The following is an 11,083-nucleotide window of genomic DNA, read 5'->3' on the forward strand; positions in this document are numbered from 1 at the left end:
TACGACCTGAAAAAGACTTAATAGAAAAAGGTAAATCATAGAGAAAAGATAAACAAATAAAATGAACCATACCACATATAAAAGACCAAGAATGAGAAATTTATATGTGGTATTGGAATGTCCCCAATTGCCAGGAGGATTTGAATGTAGGACAAATTCAAATCCCGGAGCATCGGGTTTCAGTTTTGGTCAAGTTAAGGTAAGAATTTCATTATTTGATTTAATTAAATCAGTCATGAGTCACAATCTAGTGCAACCTCGTGTCTAGTGTCCTACTTATCTCCTAAACTGAGGTTAGATGTTTGGATTTCTTAGGGTCATTTGAAAATTAGGATGGTAAACTATCTCTCAAGTTGTGCTCCTAAGATCTAGGATACTTGCACTTTAGTTTAAACTTGAAGTGTCCTAAGGTGTCTAATCTCAATTAAATGTTTTTCCACTAACCCTCAAACATCTATAGATCCAACTTAACTCGCTACCAGACTCCTAAAACCTAGGGGAAAAAACTCATAGTCTTGGCAAAAGAGTTATGAGTTGTGTTTCAATCCTAGTTAAAGGGATTGGATTTTAAGTTGATTCAAAGCTTAAGGGGTCTAAGTGTAAGTCCACTAATCACTCAATCGTTATCTAAATTTTCATTTCTTCCGACTCCAACTAATCTTCCAATTTGCAATTTATTTATTTTTTTTGTAAAACAAAAGGTGGATTGCACTACCATGCCTCCTCTTTAGATTGTATCATCCCAAAAATTCAAATTCAAATTTCAATTTTCTCTCATCCTCTCTTTTTCTCTACTTCCCTTGAGATTATAAATCATTTCTGAATTAAATTAAATCGGAAATTCTCATTTTTAACTTGACCGTTAAAAAATAAATAAATAAATAAATTAATTAAAAATAAATAATAAAAAAAATAATAAAAAAAAACGAAAATGAGACCGATTCATTTTTAAAACTAAATTAAATCAATAAAACTCGCAAATGTTTCGGTCTAAAACATTCAAGTGCATTAAAAAAAAAATGATCAGATCAATCCCGAGAAAGATATCCTTTCCAAGTAGCGCTTTTGTTGTCCCTGCTGAGTCTCTATGACAGTCTATACCTCTTTTATATGCATACTTAAGGCGCGTTTGGGGGGGGGGGGCATTTTGCCCACGACGCGGTTTCAAACCGCCATGGAGGGTCGTTTGGGGGCGGCACGTTGCATTTTTTTATAAAACGCCCGCGGTCCCCCTTTCTTCGCATCATTTTTCTCTAAGTTTTACCATAAAAGCATTTTTTATCAAGAAAAATAAGAGAAAATAATTGTTAGGAAACAATGAAGTTTTGTATGATTTCTGTTGATCTTAATAAGTTCTATGATTAAGTATTCCATAATTGATTTGATGTGCATTAATGAAAAATTTTTATTGAAGATATATAAGTATATTGAAGTTACTATAGATATGTAGGATGGATCATTGCATGAGATTAGAAGTAGAGTAGCAAAATAATTTTCGGTCAGTTCACCTGTTTGTTGTATTTATTATATAGATATTTATAAAGAATATCTACAACAAGGTGCATTTATGCGTGCTTTTAGCAAATATCATTATTCTAATTAGTGAGATTTTTTGAAAAAAGTGAACATTCTCCTCAGTTTTTTGTCTATTGCAATTTTAGAGGGTTTAATATTAATAAGAACCACTCAAAATTAAGGATGATAAAATAAAGAATGATTGTATTAGAGGATTAGGAGCGATATTTATGGAAGATAAGGTAGGTGAATATATACTACAGATAATTTAGACTTCTAAAATGAAGGGTAGGACATGCTCTCATTAGATGGGCATAAGAAGTTAACGTTATGAAGATTAGATGGAGGATTGGTATACCTAATAGGAGTATAAACATATGTTGTTCAAAATGATTTTCAAAGAATTGGCTTAACAGCTTAACTGAACATAACTGAATTGAAAATAAGGATTCATAAATCTAGTCCTATATAATTGTGGAAACAAAGGCAGCAATGGCGGATGATGCGACTCTTCCTTAGAATGCCTTGAGTTTTACGAAATGATTTATGACAACACGCTCTGGGTAAATTATTTAGTAATGTCAAAGTTTGGATATTTACCAACTCATCATTCTATTTCAGAAGCTGAGTTTGCCATGGATGAGTGATTCATTTCTTTCTTTTTTTTCTTTGTTGAAGGATTTACACACATACCACTCAATTTCTATGTATTCACATATCCCTAAACTTCAAATTTTACCTACATATCACCTTTCCGATACATGAAAAGCTGCAATTTACATTATAAAAGTTACAATGGTGGCATTTATTATGGGATATGAATAATTTGGGTGGTCTATACGTAAAGAGCAAGATTTAGGTGTTAGATTTGTAAATACGTAAAAATTGTACATGAGAATTGAGTGCTATATATGTAAATTTTCCTTTTTTTTTTCGGTTCCCTAGAACTTGTAAATTCTAGTTATTGCCGTGTGTGCAAACTTTTCTATGCTTATACAAATGGAGCATGCAAATACATGCAAACTTTTTAATACTAATACGCAAAAATATAATATTCGCCATTAATTTCACATTTCATGTTAGGAAGGCTTCTGCGGAAAGCACAGCCTGAATTGATGGATGCTTTGATTCAGGCATCAAGAGATGGCGACAAAAGTAAGTTACAGGACCGTACAGGTCAGGGAACATCATCTATTTTTGGTAATGATGATGACGAAGAAGATATCGAATCTGAGTTAGAGGTATCTGAAATTATATTGATATTATTACAGTAATCTTACCGCAGCTTTATCTTAACTCGGACGGAGTCCAGGATTCAAATTTGCTGATTGAACTTCTGGCAGGAAGGTGAAAATTATATGAAATTGGCAGATAAATGGCTTGATGGCCTAATTCGCAAAGATCCAACAGTAACAAATGAAGTTTATTCGATTCATTCTGTTGATTTTGATCGGCAGGTATTCACACATCTACATTAGTGCTCAGTTATAATACTAGTGTAGCTAAGGAAATGTAGCTTTAGAATTTTGAAGCATTTACATAACATAACACACAGTTCTTATGTATTACATATCTTACACCGATACTTTCATATTTACACACATAGCATTCACATAAAAAATTGCACTATTATCACTTTTTAAAAGTGAAATTCAACTTTTCATGCATAGGTTTAAAGTATCAAAGTGCTATGTATGTAAATATGAAAATTTAAGCTTGAGATATGTAAATACATAAGAATTGTGTGCTGCGTATGTAAATTTCCCTAGAATTTTTTGTTTTTCCTTGGTTTTGGTTAATGGCTTGGTATCCCTTAGCTTTGCACTTTTTGGCATTTTATGCAATATCTTGCTTCTTGTTATGTATGAATTGTTTTTTGGCCTCTTTGAATGACTTCAAAACTCTTATCATTGAAGCCTGCAGAATTGATTTTTTGGGGAGAGAAAACTTACATTTTTGTGAGCTCTGTATATGCAGCATTAGTCATAACCAGCGTTGGACCATATTTTCATTTGGGCTCAAAGTGGTATTTATCATTTTTGTAAAACAAAGATTCAGTTTTTAATCCTGTTAGTTTTTGCTGGTAAAACAGACAATTGTTATTTTACCGATTTAAGCTGATTTAAGGGGCGTGACAGTTTAGGATAGGTCACTCCTGAAACATCTGATATATATACATTTTACAGTATTTATATGCTTGCAATAAGTTGCACTTATTTTAGGATATGTTACCTAGGATAAGTGGGACCACCGAAAGCTTTTATTTCAGTTTAAAATTTTGCAAATAAATTGTATTTTTTTTTATTCCAACCCATCTCTCTAACAAACTAAAAAACCAAAAAACAAACAGGAAATAAAAATTTTCATTATTTATGGATTCCCTGTCCCCTAGGCTTATAAGTAAGGTTGACATATGATCAAATTAATTTAAATTTAAATTAGTCCCAAAAGATTAGAAATAATTCTTCTTTTAATTTTTAATTCATAACTTCTTACCAAAAACAACCCAATCCCATAAATCAAATCCGGTAATATTATTGAAATGCTACTATACCAACTTGTGTATTAGGCCTTAGGAATCACAACTTGTATAACATCCAACAGTTTCCATATATAATTTTAAATCTTCTCAAAAATATATAATTCCAGAAGGATAAAGCTAACAATAATTCATACTCTGCCTCGAAGAGCACAAAAGAAAAAAAAGCTAATAATCACCACTCAAGCCTCACATCATGGCTTTACTTAAAATCTAAAATTTTGATTACATTTTGATTTAAGCTGGATTAGTTTCAAAATTCATTGGAGTTGATTAGACTCAATATCATTTAATTTCGATTTAATTCAACATTTGATTTGAATTAAATTTATTTTACTATCAATAAATATATTTATATTATGTTATATAAAAGATACCATATATAAATGTTGATGATGGGTGGTGAATTAGAAGCAGAAGTTATGGTGGATTTTAATATTTATTCTATGGTAAATGGAGGAGATTGGATAAGATATGAATGAAATTACTCAATATTTTGAAGATTCAGCATCCATAACATGAGGATTTTATTTATTTTTCTTTGAAACGTGTTTATTTGTTTCTTTCAGTTTTCTTTTAATTGTTATAATTTCATAGTGTATCTTGAATCAATTTGGTATATGAGAATCATTTTGCTTTTGCATTTGCTTTTAGTAGCTTCATGTTGTTTTTTTATTATTGTTATTTTTCTTTTATTAATTAACAACTACTATCATGTATGATTTCTTGCTTTAGGAAACTCCATATTATAAAGTGTCAAAATAGACCATTAGCTGGGCCATTTTGAATCCCAGAATCTATAGATTTGTCAAATTATTCCCTAGATTTTTAAAATTGGGACTGAAAGTTATCCATTAGGATTATTTGAGTTCATATCAAAAGATTATGAAGATTAAATTGAGACTTTTATAAACTCTAGGACTAAACTTACTCCATTCAAAGAGTCGGAGGATTATTTTGACACTTCTCTCTTATAAATAGTCTAATATTTATTTTTATATTTTCTCTTAAATTATTAGAGAATCTTTATGTTTGTCTAATTGTTTTGTGAAATCCATGTTTGATTTATTTAGCTGTTCTTTCTTCCTTTTAGCAATGGATTGATTTACAATCAAAATATGAAACCAATAAATAATTTGTGCTCTACATAGAATTATTTTGTTAGTTTCATGGCATTCATTACCAATGTTTGTCTTTAAATTCATATTATCATCGAATTTTAATACATTAAGGTCTAATGACAAATTGGAGACAGAATCAAGGCGTTGATTCCTTTGGTGTTACTACAAATGACCTTGTACTGTATCAAAATGTTTGTGACTGCTAAAACCCTTGTATTTCTTATAGTAATATTTACACAAGTACCACACAATTCTTATGTAATTACATATCTAACACCCAAAATTTGATATTTAGACTTTGTCTTGGTGTCATAAGTCTATGCATGAAAAGATATGTTTCACTTTTATAAAGGTGGCGATGGGGGTATTTTTGATGTGATGTTAAAGATTTGCGTGGCATGCATGTAAATATGAATATTTAGATGTTAGGTATGTAAATAATAAGAATTGTGTGGCGTGTATGTAAATGCTCCTTTTTTATATTTTGGAATGGATTGTTCTTAGGGATATTCACTTGTTGGTAGTCTCTTAGGCGTGCATGTCCTTTGCCAACTAGCTTTTTAGCGTTTCCATAAACCATAATTGCCTTGACCTTGTTTCTTTATTGGGAAATTAACATACATACGACACAAGGTTCGGATGCATTTACATATCTAACTCCTAAAGCTTGATATTTACATCTATAACATTTTGGTGCCATAGGCTTACATATGAAAATGTGTATTTCACTTTTTAAAGTTAGTAATTATAATATTTTTATGTTATGTTAGAAATTTGAGTGGTATGGATGTAAGTGTGGAAGTTTAGGAGTTGTATATGCAAATACGTAAGAATTGTGTGGTACGTACGTAAATGCCCCTTGTTTAATATTTTCCAGCTAGGCCTTGGTGATGGTCAAAGTCAGGTGAATTATTTAATAGATTAGGCTACATTACCTAATGCCTAACTTTTATTTACCTTAGAATTCTCATTAGCTTCACTTGGGTGTTCTTGGTCTTCGCCGATGGCTTTACCTTTTTTTTTCCTATGAAAACGCCTATCTAGAATAAATGCATGGCTGGCACACACAAAGTAGTAACAAAGAGTCCAATCACCAAATGATAAAAAAAAATTACATCCATAATGGATAGTTTATGAATAAAATGGGTTGTCACTAAATAAAGTGCACCTAATCTCATCATCGTGAGAAACTTTATATATCAAAGCCAAGTAATTTGACATTTCTTCTTATAGATTTTAGAAATACAAAAATAAGATTAGAAAGAAAAATCAAAGAGATCTAAATCATACCAGAAGATTTACAACTAGATGCTGCTCAAGAATCCTTCTGCCTTGCTCTCTTTATTTCTATTCCTCAATGGCAACTGGTTGCATTTCTTATTGATTGGAATTTAATATGGTAGAAAATGAAAAGAAAATCTAGTCAATTACCAGAATTTTTAACAAACTTTTGAAACATTTCTTCACAAAGAAGGTATTTAAAAAAATAATCTGTATCTTAAAATCATCTATTTTGATAATATTATTGATGTAATATGCTAACAATATCCCCTTTAATTTAATAATCTGGCAATATGATTTTGATTCTCCTTTGTGCCTCCGCTCTAAACTGAGCTTCTGAAGCTCTCCAACCTTTGAGGCATGAAACCCTACAACCTCACAAATCTCATATAAATATTTGCTCTTTGCACATATGATATCTCTTAAGCACGTATGTCGCACACGGAGATGGTGCTATCAATATTCCTAATTTTACCACCACTAAATTTTCACACCCTTGATATTATATTTTCTCTCTTTAGATGTTGTAATGGTGCAACTTAGCATGGGAATATATTATTCAATAGAATATCAAGTAAATTATGACCCGTTTGGGATGATTACAGTTTTTTGTAAAGGTGTTGGTAAAATTGTGGTGTGGAAAACAACTTTTAAGGAAGTTACAATGTGAATTATAAATATTTATTTTTACATGAAGTTCGATAATAATTTTCTTATAGCCACCACACTTTAGCTAATTTAGTTGCAAAAAGTAGCTTCCCACCACAAAAAAATTTCTAAAAAAAAACAAGAAAACAGTCCCCCAAATAAATCTATGGAGATGGTCTGAGATGCAAAGCAGATAGAAAGTTGTTCCAAACATGTAAGAAGCTAACCATTATGCTTATCCCAATCACATTGCATCAATGTAGATGATAATGAAAGCAGCCAGCTTTGCTTGAATTTTCTCCTTGTAATACATACAATCTCTCTTTGCTTTCATGATAGCTAAGGGACCCTTGCAAATTTAAAGGACTTTGGAATCTTTTATAAACATGCACCTTGCTTTTTTTAATTTCTTTTGATAACTGTAACATTATGGCTCATCAATAATCTAAGTACAAAATTTAAATGCTCAAATATATCAGAATTTTCTTAAGGTTTATTAATAGTTTGACCCTTATCAATGTCTTAGTTACACAACATTGAATTATATAACTACATCGTGTCAAAATCCACTTTTTTGCTTGCTGCATTGTTTCCCAAACAAATATAGCCCACAATCAAGTTAGGTCTAGAATTAATTGACTATTACTTATCTCTCCAGCGGATACTAAAAGACTGTTGTTGAAATCTACACTTGACTGATCTGCAACAGCACTGTAATTTATCAACTTATCCTTTTCATGGTTGTCATCAACATTTATGCAATTTCCTTTTCACAATTTGATCTTTTGTGATTTTTTTTTTCTTTCTTTGAGCAATTGAAGCAATTGACATCTTTAAACTTTTCACAAGACTTATTTCTATGAAACATTGGATTAGACTTGTCATTGACAACCCCCTAGCCTACTACCTTTTTAACTAATACGCCCTTAAGCTTAGAAATTGTATCGTTAAAAGTGAATTTTTAATATCTTCTAAGTTGATGATATATTTAACACAACATGGTGTTATAAAAACGCTTATAAGAAGTTGACAAGGAGCACAAAATACAACGTAGAATGGCAATCAACTATCTTTTCTTATTGTCCTCATATCCTTTGAACAATAGAATTAAAGTCATAATAATGTAATTCAATGGGCATATAGTTATTTATGTGTGCCAAATATAAGTTTTATTTTTGATGTTGTTGTTGGAGAGTCTTATGTATGAAGAATCTAGGACCTCCACGAAGGCCTTATTCAATGAACATGCTAGATTGTTTAGAGCATCCTTTAGTTTTGTTTCTTTCATCAATAGCTCTACCAATTGATTGTTTCCACACAAAAATTGAAATTCAATTTTTTTATCTCTATCTTTAATTTCTTTAAATTTAATTTCTTTAAACTGTTAAAATTCTTTTGGCGAAACCCGATTCGTGAAGCTACAAAATTGTTCAAATTGTATTTAAACCTATATAAAGAACCTTCAATGTATCTATTCAATCCTAAATAAAACTCATGCCGAAGGAGCTTACAAGGCCCTAGATTATCCTAAATTAAAGGGGCATTTACTTGACATGCTACCCAATTCCTATGTATTTACACATCTAACACCTAAATTTTTACTTTTCACATTTATTCCACCCAAACATTTTATCGCATATAAAATATCACCATTTTAACTTTTAAAAAGTGAAACCGTGTGTAAAAATTGAAATTTACGTGCTAGATATGTAAATAAATAGGAATTGAGTGGCATGTATGTAAATCTTCGTGAATGAAAAAGGACAAGAGGATTACAACAACACTGATTGACAATCATACCCAATGTTTCAACAGAGGATAGCTTGCTCACCAACAAAATTAAAACAGAGGGAATAAACAACAAAGCACCATGCATGTAAATATAATAGTTTAGTTGCGAGATATGTAAATACAGAAGAATTCTGTGCCATGCATGCAAATTTCCCTTCATTTCTTAGAACTGAAAAACAACAATCATTCTAACAGGAACTGCGGCGGCTCGTCCGGAACGTTCAATCCATTCTGGAACCATCACAAACTGATCAAATTGAGTTGGAGGGTGATGATAAGCTCAATGAGGCGAAGAAATCCCTCCTTCGCTTCTTGCGTTTATTAGCGAAGAAATTATCGGCCGAGTAAGTATTTATTTTTTATATTTTCATAAACAATGAGCATAATTATTCCAATCAGTATTGCTTGAAAAACATGGTTACGTTTCTTATTTTTAAGAAGCAATGCATTTTAGTTGTCAAACCTCACATCCTCTGTTTACAAATTTGTCCGTATTTGTGAAAATGTGGAAGCAATTGCATGTGGTAGGAGAGAATTTTCACAAGGAATTAATACCTTTGTAGGATTTCTCCATAGGTTCTTGGCTTTATTTGGTGTAGGAATTGAATTGAAATTTGCTTACCCGTTTATGCATTTACATACATACCACCAAAATTCTTTTATATTTATATATCTAACATCTGAACTTTTATTTTTACATTTATAACCCTCAAATCAAAAAAACGCACCTTTTCAAGATGTGGTATAGGCATAAAAAATCAAAGTTTGGGTATTGGGAATGAGAGAATTGTGAATAGAGAAATAGATGTTCGTATTTTTAGGTAAACTTAATTACATGAAAACTAAAAACTATATCCTGTGAGTGTGTTTGGCTTTAACTTGTTTGTATGTAAATATAAAAAATTTTAGTGGTAGATATGTAAATATATGAGAATTGGATGGCATTCTTTTAAATTTTTTTGGCAGTATCTTAATCATTCCGTTCCGTTTGGTTGAGATTCTCTTGCTGAAAATGATGCTGCCCTTTTTCCACTTGAATGCTATTTTGTAAATTTGTTCATTTTGCATTATAAACCCTCCGCGTGGGTTGAAGCAATCATTTACACACACACTCATATTTCCAAGTGCACACGTAAGACGTACGCAACGCTGTGTACGTCGGTCATGTAACATCTTTGTAACCTACCTGTACCTTCTAGTAAGTTTCACGCTTCTGTTTTCGTATATTTGTAGGTTACAGGTAGGTTACAATGGGTATAACGCAGATATAACCCTCCGATACCCGCTGAATAACCTCCCTGACGTACGCAGCGCTTTACTTACGCAAATTTTTCTCCATATTTCCTCTCTTGTGTGGACTCGGTAGTAATTCAGTAACAGAAATGTTCAACCTTGATGTGATGGAATTTGTGCTTTGCTTTTATAACATGCTTTCTCTCTCTATATCTCTGATTGATCTTTAACTCTCCACGAGAAAGAGATGGAGAGAGATTACATGTTTTGCATCCAAAAATTTTATAGGAAGATTTACATAAATACCACTCAATTCCTATGTATTTACATATCAAACACTCAACTTCAATTTTTGCATTTAAGCCATTTTATCTATACATAAAATGGTGTATTTTATTTCTGCCAAATTCTTATGTATTTACATTTGGAGCAACCAAACTTTATTTTTTTATATTTATGTCACTTAATTATTTTATATTCTTAACTTCTAATAAGCTAAATATGCTTCTTCATTCATATGTATGATGACATATATTAGAAAAGTTGGGTTAGGATTTGTTTATGTTGGTTAAAAATATAGTTTTTGTTTGGAATTTTTTTTTATTAGTAAGGCTTATTTTCTTATAGAGCTGACACACAAGCAATTTAATTAAAAAATATATTAAATTTCATGAATAAAAAATTTTAAAATGCAATAAAAAAGTTTTAGCCAAATAAAAATGTTATAATTTTTCAAATAATAGAAGTTGAATTTTATGTCATATTTTATTTTTATTTAGTTTTAATAGATTATGATTATCTTTTAAACAATATGCCTAATGCCCAAATTTTTTTAGCTCTACCTCTATCTTTCTTAAGATAAATCAAATCTAAAACATCTACATTTTTTATAGGGTTATCAGATGGTTGACGTTTAGTGTTATCAAATCATCTAAGACGACTTTCTCTAATATTG

General features: G+C 30.8%; 1 protein-coding gene across 3 annotated transcripts in view; it reads left to right on the forward strand.

The window, feature by feature from the left end:
- LOC110027136 (UPF0307 protein ECA0281) overlaps positions 1-11,083 on the forward strand; it is a 30,917-nt gene that overhangs the window by 19,738 nt on the left and 96 nt on the right. For 2 of the 3 annotated variants that reach the window (XM_020728439.1, XM_020728441.1), the window contains exons 4-7: positions 2,599-2,756; positions 2,859-2,972; positions 9,091-9,239; positions 10,129-10,431. In XM_020728439.1, coding sequence (XP_020584098.1) covers positions 2,599-2,756; positions 2,859-2,972; positions 9,091-9,239; positions 10,129-10,261 — 554 coding nt within the window. In that variant the 3' untranslated portion in view covers positions 10,262-10,431. Of the gene's footprint in view, positions 1-2,598; positions 2,757-2,858; positions 2,973-9,090; positions 9,240-10,128; positions 10,432-11,083 lie in introns of those variants that run through there. The other variant, XM_020728442.1, reaches the window with a different exon arrangement.

The sequence above is a fragment of the Phalaenopsis equestris genome, unplaced genomic scaffold, assembly GCF_001263595.1.
Source record: "Phalaenopsis equestris unplaced genomic scaffold, ASM126359v1 Scaffold000414, whole genome shotgun sequence".
In the NCBI taxonomy this organism is placed as follows: Eukaryota; Viridiplantae; Streptophyta; class Magnoliopsida; order Asparagales; family Orchidaceae; genus Phalaenopsis; species Phalaenopsis equestris.